This window comes from Thalassophryne amazonica, chromosome 23 (assembly GCF_902500255.1).
Source record: "Thalassophryne amazonica chromosome 23, fThaAma1.1, whole genome shotgun sequence".
Lineage (NCBI taxonomy): Eukaryota > Metazoa > Chordata > Actinopteri > Batrachoidiformes > Batrachoididae > Thalassophryne > Thalassophryne amazonica.
In genome coordinates, this window is record NC_047125.1 from 94,622 (window position 1) to 114,269 (window position 19,648).

Sequence of the window (19,648 nt, forward strand, 5' to 3'; positions counted from 1 at the left end):
GGATATTTAACTGATCCTATATTCAACCTTTTATTCGACCTGTCAATGATCATGTTGAAATAACAGAATATGACGTGGAAGTAGGACCTGAAATGATTTTCCATTTAATTGTAAACAAAATTATGTACCAACTCAGAACAATTAAACTACATGAAATTCATGAAGACTGAAAAGACTGTTAAAGCTTTTCAAAAACCACAGCTAAAGCTTGGAGAATATTTGGAAAATCAGGGTAAAATATCAATAACATACAGTAGTGTTCAGAATAATAGTAGTGCTATGTGACTAAAAAGATTAATCCAGGTTTTGAGTATATTTCTTATTGTTACATGGGAAACAAGGTACCAGTAGATTCAGTAGATTCTCACAAATCCAACAAGACCAAGCATTCATGATATGCACACTCTTAAGGCTATGAAATTGGGCTATTAGTAAAAAAAAAAAGTAGAAAAGGGGGTGTTCACAATAATAGTAGCATCTGCTGTTGACGCTACAAACTCAAACTATTATGTTCAAACTGCTTTTTTAACAATCCTGTGAATCACTAAACTAGTATTTAGTTGTATAACCACAGTTTTTCATGATTTCTTCACATCTGCGAGGCATTAATTTTGCTGGTTTACTAGTGTGCTTGGGGTCATTGTCTTGTTGAAACACCCATTTCAAGGGCATGTCCTCTTCAGCATAAGGCAACATGACCTCTTCAAGTATTTTGACATATCCAAACTGATCCATGATACCTGGTATGCGATATATAAGCCCAACACCATAGTAGGAGAAACATGCCCATATCATGATGCTTGCACCACCATGCTTCACTGTCTTCACTGTGAACTGTGGCTTGAATTCAGAGTTTGGGGGTCGTCTCACAAACTGTCTGTGGCCCTTGGACCCAAAAAGAACAATTTTACTCTCATCAGTCCACAAAATATTCCTCCATTTCTCTTTAGGCCAGTTGATGTGTTCTTTGGCAATTGTAACCTCTTCTGCACATGTCTTTTATTTAACAGAGGGACTTTGCGGGGGATTCTTGGAAATAAATTAGCTTCACACAGGCGTCTTCTAACTGTCACAGCACTTACAGGTAACTCCAGACTGTCTTTGATCATCCTGGAGCTGATCAATGGGTGAGCCTTTGCCATTCTGGTTATTCTTCTGTCCATTTTGATGGTTGTTTTCCCTTTTCTTCCACACGTCTCTGTTTTTTTGTCCTGTAAATCCATTCAAAGCCACGTCTTTTTTTTCCAAAGAAAGTCTAAATTAATTTTAAAAAAAGTTACATAATGTTTTCTAAAATCCTGTTTGAACAGCACAATGTTTATTTTCCAGAGACAAAAATTCTTATCGTGTTTCCTGAGGGCACAAGATGCAGTGAGCTTTTCCCATTTATCTCACAGATTTGTTCATGAAGACTTGAAATTCAAGCCAGCACCAAGTCCACGGATTCTTGTCCTTCCTCAATGTCATGATCCTGCCCTTGCTGGGCCTCCTGTCTTACCTCTGAACTCTTACTCCCAGTCTCTGAGCTTTAGTATCTTTATTCTTGTCATGCTCCTGTTTTTGTTGGTTTTGTTTTCTGTGCATCTCATTTTTGCCATTTGTGCAGTTCTGCCTTAGTTTCTGTAGGTGTTTTGCCTCATTGTTTGTTGTATTACCTTTGTATTCTTTCACGTTTGGTCCATTAAGCGACTTCAGTCTTAGTTTAGTTCTGTTTATAACATTTATTGTATTAAGCTTTAGTCACTGTTTTTGGTTATTATTTATCTTCAGTGTTTTTTTTATCTGGTTGTGTTCTGTTAGTCGAGGGTTTTATTTTCTGTTATTTATTTTGTGTTCAGTCTTTTATTGCATTATTTGTGTTACTGTACCTCTCGTTTTGTTTGCTGGTCATTGTTTATTTTCTGTGTCACCTATAGGATGTTTTGTTATTTTCCTATTGATTATTGTATTTACTTTTATTCTTCAGCCATAGTCTGTTCCATTCTAGTTTTGGTTATAGCCTTTTATTTTCTTGTTGTCTTGTTAGGGTTGTCACATTACTTCTGTGGTTGCTCCCTTTGTTTTGTTAAGGTCTTTGGCACGTTGCTTTTCACAGTTGGGTTTTCCAGTGTCTTAATTCTTTTGCCTTGGTTTGCTTTGCTTTTTGTGTCACTTTACTATCTTGCACCTGCCTTTGTGTTTGTCAGTCACACCCCTTCCAGAACCTTTCTCACAGCTGTTCCTCATTCGTGCCCTGATTAACTTGACCCTTACTTAAACCCTCACAGTTCCACAGCCCACTGCCAGATGCTGAATGTTGTTTCACTTTCCAGCCTTTCCTTGTCTTTTGTCTCGTTATCGACCTCGTATTTGTCTTTGCCTTTGAGCACCACCACGCTGCATATTTCACAACCAAACAAACTGTATCATCTTCAAAGGTTAACCCTCTCATCTGAATGGTTCCACAAAGGCTGCAGGACTGGTTAATTGCACCGCTACTGAACTCACTCATCACCTGCAACATCTCTTGGCTGCCAGATGCAAGTTGGAAACAGTGAGGGTCCTCACATTTTCAACAATTCTCCATCCGCGTTTCAAACCGTTAGCTTTTGGAAACCAATCACATGCCCAGGATACAGTAAACAGACTAACAGGCGAATGTGCTTCTGCAGATCAACAGGATGCCTTCTACATCACAGGTAGTCCCTCATTTGATAAACTCTATTATCTTGTTACATGTACTTACATATGATCCACTTTATCAGGCTGCACCACAGGAGGAGCAGAGGCAGGAGAGTGGAGACAGCCTGTGGGAACTACTGGACAGCAGAGCTGCTTTGTATCATTCAATGACAGAAACATGCCAAGAAATATTCAAAGGATAATATATTCTTTTTTTAATTGTAGGTGCAACCCAAAGAACTACAGATGCCACAGTGGAGGTTCAACGCTTCCTGTTGGAGCCCTACCTCTCCAGAGAAGACAGGCTCAAATACTGGGCGCACGAGTCGCAGTCCATCCCAATTTACAGAGAATGGCAAAAAATATTTGTCCATGCAGCAACATCAGTGCCTTGCCAGCGGTAGAGGTGGGTGATACTGGGAATTTTGGTATTGATCCGATATCAAGTAACTATAGGCCCAGTATCGCCGATACCGATACTTTTTCATATTTAAGCTTCATAGCAGTCAGTGTGTGCGGGAGAGGAAAAAGCTTGAGCATCGATCTTTTAACACGAGAATCGTTCATATCAATACCAGCGTTGGTATCGATACTATCAATATAGGATCGATCCACCCACCTCTAGCGAGCAGGTCTTCTCTCAAAGGTGGTGAGGCAGAAGAGGAGCCGATTAAAGTCCAGCACCGTTGAAATATTCTTTTTTTGAATAACAGAATATAACTGCCTCTTCAGCTATACAATATAAAAGAAATGTAAACATAAACAAAACACACACGAAAAAAATAAATGCATCTGAAAAGTAGTCTTAATGCATATGTGGTGCAAAGGCTCCACCTAGTGGTGAAACATGTTGTCAAGTGACACAAATTTGTCAGGGCACTCGCTCGGGGTAATTCTCAGAGCAATCCAGCAGATGTCCCCCTTCAAACTGTAGCGTCGAAGCAGTGTGTTGATTTTCAGCCAGTTGTGTTGCAGTGGCTCATTGGTTCATGAGCCAAACGGTGCAGTGCTTGCCCCCTGGCGTTCAGAGTCGGACAAGCAGTGATACACTGTATCACTAGCTCCGCCCAACTCCAGTGTGAGTCTGGCTGCTGGACATCCCAACTTCTTTCCAGTGAATTCTGGCCTTCCTCAGGGATGTGTTCTGGTTCGTCTCTGTTCTGTGCCTGGGTGAGGGTTTATGACTCTTGGGCTTCTCAAAAACAATCAATCAATCAATCAATTTTTTTTAATATAGCGCCAAATCACAACAAACAGTTGCCCCAAGGCGCTTTATATTGTAAGGCAAGGCCATACAATAATTATGTAACACAGATTAAAAGTTTGCAACCAACAACGAACCCTTTCTCTGCCTGTCTATTTAAACATAGAATAACTGCTGCTGGCCACACCCCCACTGCCCAATGGGCGTGGCTCAGTGTGCGTCTCATACGCCCCAGAAATCGTAAAAAAAAAAAAAAAAAAAAAAAATTGTGCGCCTTTAGGAATATGGTGAAGCTACAAGTGTTCAGAAAACACATTTAAATGTTGTCCTGTGATGTTAAAGGCGTCTCACGCCGAGCGATGAGAATATTTATGAGAAGAAACTGAATTCAAATGAGGGAAACAAACAATCTAACTACAAGCATCAAATGTTTCCAGCAGAACCTTTAATGACGACATGCGAACATTTCTGTGGCGGTTATGAATATAAATTATTGAGTTCCATATTCCGGTCACTTCACAGCCAGGTGGCGCTAGCGTGCAGTAAAGCTGTTTGCAGAGTGCTGAAGCTGTTCTGGGCTACCATCCGTGTGTTCTGGTCCAAACAGTTTTCTTCTTGAATTCTTCCCAGGCGTTCAGGGCCAACAGGGAAGCTGCAACAACACACAGGAAGAATTTGATCATTTATTACTGTTAAAGTTGTTGTTTACACCCAGCTTTGAAGATTTAATTTCCGAAGCCTGTTGTTGGAGTGATCAGAGGTGTGTCTTTAACGTGAGCTCTCCGCGGTGCTGAACGGGCACTGAACATCAATTAAAGCAGCACATTTAAGTGTCAGTGCTGCCACGTTTTCCAGTTCATTCATTTACATAGAATCAAATCACAACCAAAGGTGCGCTGCGAGGGTCTGACCTCACTGACCCCCTGAGCCGGCACGCAGGTGACAGTGGAAGAAACCGTGTGGCTCTGAATGAATCCACCGTTTTATCTCAGTGGGCAGACTGAGAAGACAGAACAGGTGCACGTTAAAGCTGTGGTCACAACCCGCCGTACTTGCACGTGTGTGCAGTCTACTTGCAAAAACGTGGGCTAAATTTGGAGATCCGTACGTCATAAGTACTGCCTCAGTACGAATTTAGGAGCACGCAGACATGCCGTAGAGGTTTTAGTGCATGCAGAACTTTCGCTGCGGTCAGGCTGTGGATTCACCAGCAGTACTGATGACGCACGTTGTGAGTACTGCCTCAGTACGGATTCAAAGCAGCACATTTTCATTCAATTACTATTGAATTAACCAAATCCGTACGTAGGCAGTACGGATTACAGCACTCACCACATACTATGGAAGCCGACAGACTTGCATGCACAACGCAGCTTCTCACTTGAACCTGGACTTTTCCAAACGTCAGCAACACAGACACTCCACAGCTTCAGTCTGTTAACTAGCTGTAACTTTTCGAGGCAAGTAAACACTCGTACAACTGACCGCTGCAGGCTGGACATGTTCATGCATCGCTGACGGTGAAAAACACCTGCCGCTCCAGTCCCGCTCATAAAAAAAGAAAAGCAACCCACACACACACACACACACACACACACACACACACACACACACACACACACACACACACACACACACACACACACACACACACACACACACACACTGCTTTATTGTCAACTCTCTTTATCGTTACACTCGTAGAGAAGTGCGCTGAACGTACTCCCTCCCTCCTTTTGCTACTGCCTCCGTACGTTTTCACAAAAACGTAGTGGCCGTGGCATCTGCAGAAAACGTACGGCGAAAGAAAACGCACAGTGGGTTGTGACCGAGGCTTAAGAGAAAACTCTATGACCTGCTGACTTCTTTTTAACCCTCAGAACACACAGTCATCCTGCCTCCTGAGAACACAGAGCACGGACCAGTTACACCGCTGGAAACACCTTCTCATTCAATAAGATTAAAGAATGGAACAAAAATGTGAAAGTAAGAAATTAAAGATGAATAGAAAGAAACAAGCAGCAACCTTGGAAAATGAAAAAGCTGCAGTTCTTTGACTGGCCACTTGAGACTGGCTCCATAAAGGAGCAGGCTTTCATCGAAGTCCATGTTAAAATGTCCAACCCCAGAGCAGAAATAAACTTATTTACAGCCTGGAACAACAAAGTTCCCCCTGTCTTCAGCCATAAAGTTGTGCATAATAAGGGGCGTGGCCAGTAAGAGCAACCATTCAGTCTGACTCAGAGTGAGAGTCACAGAGAGGCCGCTAGCTGTGGCTGCTAGCTGTTGCGGAGGAGCGTGTCCGTCTTTTTGGAGCATTTTATGACTAATACCTGTAATGACATGTTGTCATGTGGATAAGATCCTTAGATCATCCCAAATGTATTAACTTTGATTGAAATTTTGTGTCATTTAATTTTGTATGTGCACAATGTTAGCAGCTACTGGAAGCTTGATGAGGTTAAGTTCAGTTAATCCGCGATGACTGAGAAAATAAGATGGTCATGATTTTTAATGCCCACACCAAAGCAACCCGTGATGAGAACCGTCGCTCACTCCCCAAATATATGGTTTAAGAAACCCTCAAAGCCAGGTTAGCCTGTTAGCTTAGCTGCTCCCCTCAGTGTAAGATGGGGTCTTAGTCTTAGTAGATGATGGGGCTGAAAACCGGGATCACACAGTCTGTGTGGCTCCAAAACACTAAGAGCCACATGAGGAGGTTCAATCGGCGTGCAGCCGTGTGTATTTCACCTCTGGCTGTGACGATGACGGCCGACGACAGATTGTGTTCAGGAGCTTCTGTGACAGCGAACAGCCAGTCGATGAACTGAAAGACACAAACATCATCATCTCCATCACAAGGGTCCAAGAGAAGGACCAGGTGGTTCAACACGCACACTGACCTTCTGCGACTGGCCTTTCCACGGCTCCTTGTTGAGCAGTGAATCTAGGCTCCGGGGCAATCCCAGCAGGCACTGGGGCAGAGCGCCATCCGTGGCCGATTCCTGGCCGTACAGACTGTGCTGCAGAGCTGGAGGCCTGGAGCCAGGTTGCCATGGTAACCACTGGGCCCTGACGCCGAGGAGGAGGGGCATGGAATGGTCACCCCAGGAAACGACAGCAGCAGCAAAAACCTGGAACAGGAAGTCTGTGGCCTGCAAAGAGTCATGTGACAAAGAAAACCCGTGAGCGCCCCTGGCACCCGCGCACATGTCGGTATTTATTACTGTGCACATTCTGCAAACTGTAAATCGTCCATGTGCCTTCTGACAAATCCAGGCCCAGACTTCACAAGCCTTTTCTGTGGACACCAACACTTCCACGGATCAGACAGGAACTCAGCGTCACAGTCGGCTCCGCGGATCAGACAGGAACTCAGCGTCACAGTCGGCTCCGCGGATCAGACAGGAACTCAGCGTCACAGTCGGCTCCGCGGATCAGACAGGAACTCAGCGTCACAGTCGGCTCCGCGGATCAGACAGGAACTCAGCGTCACAGTCGGCTCCGCGGATCAGACAGGAACTCAGCGTCACAGTCGGCTCCGCGGATCAGACAGGAACTCAGCGTCACAGTCGGCTCCGCGGATCAGACAGGAACTCAGCGTCACAGTCCGCTTTGCGGATCAGACGCCAACTCGATGTTAAAGTCTGTTACTCTTCATATTTATGACAAATAAATATTCTTGTGTCCACTTCTGAGTTGTCTGCAGAAAACTGTCAAACTCATGACTTGTGCATGTACAGGTTTCCTTAGCTGACCTTCATTCCCACCCTGTGAACCCTGACCTCTGACCCACACCCTGAGAGTCACACCCACAAGTGTTAAATGCTACAAGCTAAGTGTACCAGTTTGGCATCTCTGCACTGGACTGACGTTGCACCATAGGCAACGTTCCGGATGTGTCCCATGAGTTCCAGGAGCCATTCCATTCGTTTGGAAACTCCTACGACAGAAGAACCAGAAGTGTGGACTTAAAACAGACAGAATTCTCTTCCCAACAACCAATCACTGACCAGGAGGCGGGGCTAAGTTAAACCTGTCATGACACTGAGGAGAAACGTATTTCAGAAAACGCTTAAACCTCTCAGAGTCTCCATTAATGTCGAAAGTGATCAGATTAAGTGGATTTTTACTTCAGTGACAGTGCTGTGCAAAAGTTTTAGGCACCCCTGGATTTTGACGCCACTTTTCCCTCCTTCAGTCCAAATATTTTTTCCCCAATAAAATTAAACGTAATTAAAAAAAACCCTATTTGTTTAACAACAAACTTCCTGTTTACATAAAGACTGTTTCATTAATTCAATAATAAAATTGTATTTAAAATGTGATTAAATGCAACCTGAATTTAAAAAAAATTAATTATGTAGGTTTATCACTTAAAACCTTTGAAAAATAATGAAAACTTGCTGCACAGTGTGAATAAAGACCAGAGGTCTCACCGGGATTTTTTTACCAGCATAGGGGGAATTTAATGCGGCATAGCAGTGCGACAAACGTTGCAATTGTGAGTATTATAGGAGGGCCCGGAAGAAAATTTTGACATTTATAACCCTTTGAAATGCTATTTCCTGCATTTTGAGTAGGGATAGACCGATAATCAGTTGGGCTGATAATTGGAATAACCGATATTCACCCAATAATCAGCTGAGCCAATTATCAGGCTATCCCTAATCTTGAGTCCCACTTTGTGTTGCTAACTGGGGCGTTAAATGACATGAGGCATGTCCTTTTAAAAAAAGAAAGGAAAAAAAAAACAAAACAAAACAGAAAAGGCTTGTTACATAACAGGCTCAAAATCACAGCATAGGGGCTCCCTATCCTCTCTATCCTGCCTATCCTCTCTATCCTGCCTATCCTCCCTATCCTGTCTATATTCTCTATCCTGCCTATATTCTCTATCCTGCCTATCCTCTCTATCCTCCCTATCCTCTCTATCCTGCCTATATTCTCTATCCTCTCTATCCTGCCTATCCTCCCTATCCTGCCTATCCTCTCTATCCTCCCTATATTCTCTATCCTGCCTATCCTCTCTATCCTGCCTATCCTCCCTATCCTCTCTATCCTGCCTATATTCTCTATCCTGCCTATCCTCCCTATCCTCTCTATCCTGCCTATCCTCTCTATCCTCCCTATCCTCTCTATCCTGCCTATCCTCTCTATCCTCCCTATCCTCTCTATCCTGCCTATCCTCTCTATCCTCTCTATCCTGCCTATCCTCCCTATCCTCAGCTGTGCTGGTGAGAACCCTGAAGATATGGTCCAAACAAATTATTTTTAAATATGATTAAATACAACCTTCATTTAAAGGTTGGGTTGGATTCAAAAAGATGAGTTAAAACAAGAAATTACATATTTTTACTACCTAAAACAGTTGAAAAAAAAAATTCTAAAAACTTGCTGTATAATGTTTGTAAAGTAATAAAAATGTGGCTAAAACTTTGGGTCCTGACCCGTGTTGGTGCCGGCGACCAACCGGCACTGGTAAAAAGTCTGCAGGAGGATCCAGCCCACTCTGCGGCTCGGCCAACCACGAAGCACGCCGGCGATGACATCATTGAGACTGAGAAGGGGAACTCTGCCTTGGGAGGTGAGATAGGCCAGAACGAAGCCGGCCTTCTCTATGTGAGCCTGGTCAGACACAGACACGGAGAACCTTCATCTGAATAGTTTTATGTGTAATGAGAGTATGGTACCTTACTTTGGTCGCACTTTGAGTAACTTTCCTGGAACAGCGCACCACTGGTTGTTCGCCTCGTCATACCTCAGTAACTCGAACAATCCGGTCGATCTCCGTATCCGACATCTCAGACAGACATTTGGCGACTCCCACATATAAATCCACTTCATCGCCCTGAAAGGATTCATCATCAACCTTTATGACATTATCTGTCTTTATGACATCACAACAGGAAGATGTTCTCCTACAGATTCAGGTAAACCCGTCATACGTGTCATGAATCTGCTTTGCACCTGGATTTGGCTGGGCAGGACGGTGAAAACCTTCTCTGTGGTGGACGAGAGGATGGACCAGCAGGTTTTGGGGGGGTTGGGGAGGGCCATGGCCTGAGCCAGGCCCTGCAGCAGAGAGCGGCACAGAGCTAGCCGCTGGGGTCGAAGGTCATCCTGGAACTGCTGCAGGCCCAGAGTCTCCACGTGTACCTGGAGCTTGTCCTCAGGAACGTGCTTCATCCACAAACCCAGAGTCTCATAGAGGTGGGACCGAGTCCGACACTGAACACAAAGACCTGAAGGGTCAATTCTGAGCATCGCGCTGCATCCTACGTGCTACGTCCGCCGCCCTACTTACGTCGAGACTGTGCACAAGCGGCGGTGACAGCCAGGAGCCCAGGAACAGCAAAGCATTCTGGGAAGACTGGCACTGACTGGCGGCAAGTGTGACGCATTGATGCTGGACATCTTGTCCTGAGGGGACAGAAAGCTCTGAGCTCAGCAGCCTGACTGCTGGCGCACAAACACTTAAAGGTGCCACGTTTTACCGAAACCAAGCCTCATGAGGGGCGACAGGACGAAGGTCCAGTTCACAGGCGGGTACTGGAAACCCGCACCGACTGAAGCCAGCGCAGTCAGCGCTGTCTGAACCAGGGCTGGATGGACAGAGTCCGGACCTTTGACCACAGCAACAGACAAAAACACCACACGTTTATACAGAAGAATTTATCAGTAACTCTGAAGGTGACGATTCCTGACTAAAGCCACGTGACTGAAGCAGCAACACACCTTTCTTTCCCGCTTCGGTGAGGAAGTCAACAACGGATCTGATGACGCTTCTCTCCGAGAGGTAACTGAAATCTGGAGGAACTGAAGAGGACCACAGAGACGAGTTTAAACACACAAAACTGGATTTGCATCCAGGTTTATACTCCAGACTAGTTCCCCCCAGAAACTCAACGACTAGAAGGAAAAGTTCAGAGCTGGAGAATAAGGACGACGAGTGTCAGATCCATCAACCCACATAGACATGGGGGTAGAGAAGAAGACGAACTGCCTCATGTTGCTCTAAGACATTAACATACTGAAGCTGGGCTGCACCCACCTGCTGTGCGAGTGTGACGGGTGGACATGTGGGCCAGATACAAGTGAGCCACCAAACAGGCGCTGTTGGACTGCAAACCGATGGCCCCAGAGAAGGTTATAATCTGGAAAATCACCAAAGGGCACATCAGAAATCAACTTTAGTCACATTAAACACTAATAAACCATTTTGAGGGGAGGACCAGAGACACTCTGTGGTCTGGAGAACCAGCCAGAAGCCCCCATTGACAAGTAACCAACCAGGACTATGCATAGGCTGCCTGTTTTGGAGTACAAAGAACAACAATACAACACCCGTACCCTAAAACCCGAACCCAAACCTTAATCTAACCTAATTGCCACAGTCACTGAGGTGCCCCACAGACAGTCACTGACATGGCTCAAAGAGTCACTAAGGTGCCCTGGGCTGCCACTGAGGTGTCACAGACAGTCACTAAGGTGCCCCGGGGTGCCACTGAGGTGTCACAGACAGTCACTAAGGTGCCCCGGGGTGCCACTGTGGTGTCCCAGGCTGCAACAGAGGTGTGTCAGGCCACCAACTGAGGGGCACAGACAGTCACTAAGGTGCCCCAGAGGTGCTCTGTGGCTGCCAACTGAGGTGCCTCAGGTTGCTAATGTGGTGCTACAGGCTGTCACAGAGATATCAGTGGCTGCCACTGAGGTGCCCTGGACACAGATGGGACTGGATTGAGAGTACCTTTGCATAACAATACATTGGCCCCCAAAGTGAGCTCTTTCAGCTCCTCCCATTTCACTCGGGTCACCACAGCAGAAGTGATACAGATCTGGTGCTCATTTGGCATCCGTTTTATGCCAGATCCCCTTACTGACATAAGCGACCACTTTGCCACCCCACTGCCCTTCAGCTGTCCACAAAAAACAAAAAACAAAATGGTGCACTACAGCTCCCTCTAGTGTTAACATCCAGTGGTGCTCACACTTATGCGAGTTGTATTTGATGCCAGTGTGTGTCCTGATCTGTTCATTTTCTACTGAATGAGTCGAGAAGGAGTTTTACACATGAGCAACTGTCAAGACTGAAGACGGTGGGCAAAAAAATGACATATTTTACTGCTAATAAGTCAACGTTCTGAAACAAATGTGTTGACGTACCTCAGTGACTGAGCGAATGACCTCGTTCAGTCTGTTCTGCTGCTGTGAGGACGGCTCCAGTTCGGTCTTCAGCTGGAATACAAGCAGGTTATTTTTTCACTAGTTTGGGAGGTCTTGAGACATATATGAAAAAATAAATACTGCAATGTCATCTGCATATGTGGACAAGCTGTTCCTGTTTACTGAATGAGGTACTGTGATTGACACTCCAGAGCAGTAGGTGGCAGTAATGCACCATTAAACTGGACGCCAAATGCCATAAAACAAGAAGATCTAAATCACAACAACATTCTTTGTCTAAAGAGAAATAGCAAATTTAAGAACTCACTACAATTTGACAATATATGTGTTTGGACAATGTGACAGCACAGAGGAACCAATGCCTTCAAATCCAGGTGCCTTGACCTTAATACACGGCTGCTTTGGGTTGTTTTGCTTCTTGTATGAAACACAAAATGTGACCTATCGAGTGATATGGCTCATCTATGTTTTTTCCTCATCATGCCACTTTTTTTTTGAACAGATATGAATAATAATTAAGTGCCACATATAGTATGCAGCTCGCTAATACCAAGGCCAAATGTAAAGCAGGTACATTTCTGGACATTCATCACTTTTATTTGGGGAAAGATGGAATTCTTGGAGGCCATGTGACGGCCTGTACTGATCATAAAAAGACTTCAAATGATTTTAAAGACATTTTGTTCAAAATGTTATTCAAACAGAACACGGAAACTGGAAATGTCTGTCTGGCACCCCCTTGTGGAACATTACAGACATGACACACTTCTCAAAAAACGTTTACAGACTGCTTAGTTCTGAGAAACCAACGACAAAACAAACACCTCAGCACGAGAACCCTTCAAATCTAAGAGTCAAGAAGTTTATTTGTCACAGTTCTGCAAATCTATGGGATCGGAGCAGCCGACTGGTTTCTCACCTGAATGAGGTAAGTCTCAGATCCCACTAACGCCACCAGGCCGTTGACAGCAGCCAGCCGCTGCATTGTGGGACAACCCTGAAACAACAAGCCACAGGCTCAGATCTCTCGGCGTGGACTGGACAGGCACTCAGGAAACGCTAATTTGCTTTACGCTGTCATCGGTGACTCAAGAGTCGGCACGAGCAGCTTCCTGCATCTTTGCAGGTTGGATCCAGCTGATTTTAAGTACATTAAAAGTCATTTTTTATTCTCACAGGCTTCAACCGCTCTTGTTCTGATGGTCCTAACAGCTGCTGGAGGAAGACCTGTCACTGCTGCCTTAACCTCGTCTGAGGCAGCGATAAGGTGGAAGGCCAAGGTCACCTGGAGGCTGTGGATCTTTGAAGTAATTGTGTTGTTGTTCACCGCTTTCCTTTATTCTAGGATGTGTTTAGAAGATGATTTTCATTCAGGCATTTGTTAGTCAAAGAAAAAATAAAGTATATGTCATTTATTGTATCTGATGTATTTTCCTCCAGTAACTTTCTGGTGGAAGCAATCTGATGCCAAGTGGGCGGAGCTTGCACCCATGTGTGAAGGGCTCTTTAAAAGAAACCCTGACACAACCCTGCTGCTCAGATCAGCGACATTTGAATTCATGCAGTCAGTTTTTGATGGGGGACAGAACCGTCTGGAGAAATTCAAACTAGTCGTCTTCTTGGAGAACATGCCATCAATCAAAGCTGACTGAGGTAATGTTCTCGAGCTAGTCAGCAGCTACAAGTATTTGGATTAACTATTGACGGGGAGCTCTGTTCTCAAGTTCATTTTAAACACTTGATGTTCAAATTAAGCATGAAGCTTGGTTTCCTTTACAGAAACTAGTCATGCTTCTCCTTAAGTGCTCAGAATCTCCTGATAACTGTGATTTACTTCTCAAAACCACCAATGCAGTACCACGAGACAGCTATAAAAATACTAGAAGACAGAAGTTTAACTTTATTCCTGTGGCCGCTGTAAATAATAAAGAGTTTTAGTGGTAGTACCTCAGCCAATAAGATCTTGATCCAGGCAGCCAGCAGACGAGGGTGGATGTCCTCTGCTTTACCGTGTCCACAAGTTGCTAGACCATGGATCAACAATCCCAGAGCCAGGGACAGGCCTGGACTCTAGACATGGACAGGATTAAATACTTTATTGGATGGCAAAGACCATTTGTCCCTGACTTGTGGTTTTGGACATGACTTACATTAGAAGTACCTCAGAAATCCAGATCTGTGCTGTGACGAGTTCAGTCGCTCATTTCCTCAGTTAGTGGCTGATTTCTTATTTAATTTACCGTCTGAATGTCAACTTCAATCAATTCAAACTCTTTAACAGAACTCTTACAAAATTTAAAACTACAAGCTGATACCTCATTTCCGCGCAAACGACAACAGCCTCATTTCCACGCAAACAAACATTTCACTTTCCACACGTCACGCTGCCGTACAGACCTGCTGGCTTTCCTCAGTCAGCGTTCGCAGAGTGTTCATGATGTCATCAGCCTTGGTGGCATCAATTAGTCCTCCGCTGAAGGCGGACACGCCCACACACGCCACAGAGTAGGCCAACACCTGCACAGGTGGAAACAACAAAGGAAAATGACACTGTGCACACCAGGTGATGGTCAAATACTTAAATCGCTGTTTTGTGACCAGAAGATCCTTGGTTCAAATCCCAGTCAACCTGGAAATATCACTCAGAGCTCTTGCACAAGGTTCTCAATCCCCAAGTTACTCCAAATGTGGAGTGAGCGCCTTGAAGGGTGGCACCCTAACACTGTTGTGTGAGTAGGTGAATGTGAGGCATCACTGTAAAGATCTTTAACTCCAAAAATGATATATAAATGCAAGTCCATTTGCCAGGGATCTTTGTTACCCAGTTGGTCTCAGCCAGTATCTTCTCCAAAGTTTCAGGCTTAATAAAGCTTAATTAAGATCACCTGGTTTCTCCCAGATCTTCATTGGCTGAACACAGCCAATGGGTTCATGAGAAATTGAAAGGGTGTAGTTTTCAAAGTACCAGGACACAGAACGGCGTGCGTTTGGGACTGAGTGGCTGTGTTGCTGAGGCTGTCAGGACCTCACCCTGATCACCTGCGACTCGTCAGGACTCACAGTTGTGGTGCATCTGGATGGATTGGAACATGTTGGCATTTAAGACTGGAGTGCACAGTGTGTATTTGCCAGAGACTCGACCTTGTGACCAGACGGGTGAGATCGTCGTCTTGGGAGCCATCTCATCAGCAGCGGATGCTGAGAACGTCCAGGTTTGATGCACAGTCTGTGAAAGAGGAGGGGGTGAGGTCTCACGCTCGTCAGCACACTTCCTGAGGTACGTTAGATTTTGTGACTAACAGTTATACAGTCAGTAAATGTGGTGTCCCTCACACCTTATTGTATTGAGCTGTTTGTTAGTCATGTATCAGCTTCCACTGCAGTGGAGTTTTGTGAACTGGATGTTCCATGCCTGCAGGTTTGGAAGCTGATCAGTAATCGAGCCAGGAAGTGTTTGCTGTTTGTACACCTTTAAGTGTTCTGTGTGTAGAGTGTGGACTCACATAATGGTTCCTTCTTTCACAGACTCGGTTGTTGCGGCCACCTGGGGGGTGTCGGCGGGGTCCTTGGGTCCGAAACAGCTTCTGGCTCCGGACCGTTAGCGCTGCTGGGAGCGCACCACGCCAGGCCGCACCTTTTTGTTATTATATTATCACTCCGAGCTGCGTCCGACACATAACAAGATGTCCTAAGTTTCAGGCACTGCAAAGCCCAATGAGATACCCCGGCGATATAAAACAAAGTCCATTAGAAGAAGAACATGTAGACGTACAGAGTGAACCCCATCAGTGGATTATACCGCGGCTTTAGTGGTTGATGACTTTGGCAGACTTACTAACGTAACCATCCTACCACACTGGGACTTGTACATGTATAATTGGAACAGGATGAGTGTGTTGTCATGGCGACATACCTCCTGCACCATGCGACCCTGGCTGCTGTCGTCCTGCAGGGTGGACAGCAGTTTGTCGAGGGTTTGGGTGACTTGAACCTGTTGGGCCACCTGCTGACTGTAGCAGAGGGAAGCAAGTACCAGACCCAGACCCAGCATGCAACCAGTGCTGATGGAGAGAAAAAACCCAGAAGAAGAAAATCAGCTGGTCATCCAAAATGTTTATTCTTCCACAGATCTGAAACATTTTTTGATATCAACAGCAACAATGTGTAAAGTTCGATACTGGAAGTGCTGTGCGTGACGGCAACCACCACACAACTCATCCTCCTTGGGTCTTGACTGGCTACCCCCCCAGGTAGACCACCGGTCCGTCCTGAGTGTGCCGGCTGCAGCCAGGTGAATGTGGGCGTGTCCGTCACCTTTCCCAGTTGCCGGGGTCATGTTGAGGGAGATCGAGCGAATGGGCGCATTGTCGTAGCTGCTCACAATGAAGGTATTACAATAACGGTACCCACAAATCCTCCAGAGGGACCCAGTACCAAAGACATCTAGGATCCAAGAACTTGACATCACCACACACCTCAGTCCGAGGACCTCATGACTCCATAAACTCAAAGGCCGAGGACCCAGGGACAGGAAATATCACTAATGTAAGTCTTCAACACTTTCACCACATACAGTTACACTTCATTACACATGGCGGAGTCCAGGGAGTCAAGGACAGCTTGAGTCTTTCTCTTCATCCAGATCAACTTTATTTTTTTTGGCACTGTTGTCGTGTGTTACCTGTGCTGCTCCGCAGCCTGTCCAGTGGATTTTTATTTTATTATTTTATTTTATTTATTTATTTATTTTTATTTTTTTTGGCACTGTTGTCGTGCGTTACCTGTGCTGCTCCACAGCCTGTCTAGTGTCGGATTCCCTGTTTGGGAATCCGCTAGCTTAGCGTAGCTACTAGCTCTTAGCCGATTTAGCATGGCGGCTTCTCCTGTCTCTCCCGCACTTTTCTGCTCTGGGTGTGAAATGTTTAGTTATTCCTCGGCCTCCTTTAGCAGTAACGGTACTTGTAATAAGTGCAGCTTATTCGTAGCTTTGGAGGCCAGGCTGGGCGAATTGGAGGCTCGGCTCCGCACCGTGGAAAATTCTACAGCTAGCCAGGCCCCTGTAGTCGGTGCGGACCAAGGTAGCTTAGCCGCCGTTAGTTCCCCCCTGGCAGACCCCGTGCAGTCGGGAAAGCAGGCTGACTGGGTGACTGTGAGGAGGAAGCGTAGCCCTAAACAGAAGCCCCGTGTACACCGTCAACCCGTTCACATCTCTAACCGTTTTTCCCCACTCGACGATACACTCGCCGAGGATCAAACTCTGGTTATTGGCGACTCTGTTTTGAGAAATGTGAAGTTAGCGACACCAGCAACCATTGTCAATTGTCTTCCGGGGGCCAGAGCAGGCGACATCGAAGGACATTTGAAATTGCTGGCTAAGGCTAAGCGTAAATTTGGTAAGATTGTAATTCACGTCGGCAGTAATGACACTCGGTTACGCCAATCGGAGGTCACTAAAATTAACATTAAATCGGTGTGTAACTTTGCAAAAACAATGTCGGACTCTGTAGTTTTCTCTGGGCCCCTCCCCAATCAGACCGGGAGTGACATGTTTAGCCGCATGTTCTCCTTGAATTGCTGGCTGTCTGAGTGGTGTCCAAAAAATGAGGTGGGCTTCATAGATAATTGGCAAAGCTTCTGGGGAAAACCTGGTCTTGTTAGGAGAGACGGCATCCATCCCACTTTGGATGGAGCAGCTCTCATTTCTAGAAATCTGGCTAATTTTCTTAAATCCTCCAAACCGTGACTATCCAGGGTTGGGACCAGGAAGCAGAGTTGTAGTCTTACACACCTCTCTGCAGCTTCTCTCCCCCTGCCATCCCCTCATTACCCCATCCCCGTAGAGACGGTGCCTGCTCCCAGACCACCAATAACCAGCAAAAATCTATTTAAGCATAAAAATTCAAAAAGAAAAAATAATATAGCACCTTCAATTGCACCACAGACTAAAACAGTTAAATGTGGTCTATTAAACATTAGGTCTCTCTCTTCTAAGTCCCTGTTGGTAAATGATATAATAATTGATCAACGTATTGATTTATTCTGCCTAACAGAAACTTGGTTACAGCAGGATGAATATGTTAGTTTAAATGAGTCAACACCCCCGAGTCACACTAACTGTCAGAATGCTCGTAGCACGGGCCGGGGCGGAGGATTAGCAGCAATCTTCCATTCCAGCTTATTAATTAATCAAAAACCTAGACAGAGCTTTAATTCATTTGAAAGCTTGTCTCTTAGTCTTGTCCATCCAAATTGGAAGTCCCAAAAACCAGTTTTATTTGTTATTATCTATCGTCCACCTGGTCGTTACTGTGAGTTTCTCTGTGAATTTTCAGACCTTTTGTCTGACTTAGTGCTTAGCTCAGATAAGATAATTATAGTGGGCGATTTTAACATCCACACAGATGCTGAGAATGACAGCCTCAACACTGCATTTAATCTATTATTAGACTCTATCGGCTTTGCTCAAAAAGTAAATGAGTCCACCCACCACTTTAATCATATCTTAGATCTTGTTCTGACTTATGGTATGGAAATAGAAGACTTAACAGTATTCCCTGAAAACTCCCTTTTGTCTGATCATTTTTTAATAACATTTACATTTACCCTGATGGACTACCCAGCAGTGGGGAATAAGTTTCATTACACTAGAAGTCTTTCAGAAAGCGCTGTAACTAGGTTTAAGGATATGATTCCTTCTTTATGTTCTCTAATGTCATATACCAACACAGTGCAGAGTAGCTACCTAAACTCTGTAAGGGAGTTAGAGTATCTTGTCAATAGTTTTACATCCTCATTGAAGACAACTTTGGATGCTGTAGCTCCTCTGAAAAAGAGAGCTTTAAATCAGAAGTGTCTGACTCCGTGGTATAACTCACAAACTCGTAGCTTAAAGCAGATAACCCGTAAGTTGGAGAGGAAATGGCGTCTCACTAATTTAGAAGATCTTCACTTAGCCTGGAAAAAGAGTTTGTTGCTCTATAAGAAAGCCCTTCGTGAAGCTAGGACATCTTTCTACTCATCACTAATTGAAGAAAATAAGAATAACCTCAGGTTTCTTTTCAGCACTGTAGCCAGGCTGACAAAGAGTCAGAGCTCTATTGAGCTGAGTATTCCATTAACTTTAACTAGTAATGACTTCATGACTTTCTTTGCTAACAAAATTTTGACTATTAGAGAAAAATTACTCATAACCATCCCAAAGATGTATCGTTATCTTTGGCTGCTTTCAGTGATGCCGGTATTTGGTTAGACTCTTTCTCTCCGATTGTTCTGTCTGAGTTATTTTCATTAGTTACTTCATCCAAACCATCAACATGCTTATTAGACCCCATTCCTGCCAGGCTGCTCAAGGAAGTCCTACCATTATTTAATGCTTCAATCTTAAATATGATCAATCTATCTTTGTTAGTTGGTTATGTACCACAGGCCTTTAAGGTGGCAGTAATTAAACCATTACTTAAAAAGCCATCACTTGACCCAGCTATCTTAGCTAATTATAGGCCAATCTCCAACCTTCCTTTTCTCTCAAAGATTCTTGAGAGGGTAGTTGTAAAACAGCTAACTGATCACCTGCAGAGGAATGGTCTATTTGAAGAG

At 44.8% G+C, this 19,648-nt stretch overlaps 1 protein-coding gene across 6 annotated transcripts in view; it reads right to left on the reverse strand.

Moving 5' to 3' along the window:
* Positions 1–4,231: 4,231 nt before the first annotated feature.
* The window catches only part of focad (focadhesin), a 69,333-nt gene continuing 53,916 nt past the window's right edge, over positions 4,232–19,648 (reverse strand). For 4 of the 6 annotated variants that reach the window (XM_034164335.1, XM_034164336.1, XM_034164334.1 and 1 more), the window contains exons 29-44: positions 15,966–16,113; positions 14,450–14,569; positions 14,000–14,122; positions 12,972–13,049; positions 12,032–12,103; positions 10,920–11,022; positions 10,604–10,684; positions 10,363–10,491; positions 10,173–10,288; positions 9,836–10,096; positions 9,627–9,716; positions 9,316–9,493; positions 7,711–7,808; positions 6,769–7,020; positions 6,617–6,692; positions 4,233–4,517 (exon numbers count right to left, since the gene is read on the reverse strand). In XM_034164335.1, the coding sequence (XP_034020226.1) occupies positions 4,444–4,517; positions 6,617–6,692; positions 6,769–7,020; positions 7,711–7,808; positions 9,316–9,493; positions 9,627–9,716; positions 9,836–10,096; positions 10,173–10,288; positions 10,363–10,491; positions 10,604–10,684; positions 10,920–11,022; positions 12,032–12,103; positions 12,972–13,049; positions 14,000–14,122; positions 14,450–14,569; positions 15,966–16,113 (1,999 nt within the window). In that variant the 3' untranslated portion in view covers positions 4,233–4,443. Of the gene's footprint in view, positions 4,518–6,616; positions 6,693–6,768; positions 7,021–7,710; positions 7,809–9,315; positions 9,494–9,626; positions 9,717–9,835; positions 10,097–10,172; positions 10,289–10,362; positions 10,492–10,603; positions 10,685–10,919; positions 11,023–12,031; positions 12,104–12,971; positions 13,050–13,999; positions 14,123–14,449; positions 14,570–15,965; positions 16,114–19,648 lie in introns of all 6 variants that reach the window. The other 2 variants (XM_034164340.1, XM_034164338.1) reach the window with 2 other exon arrangements.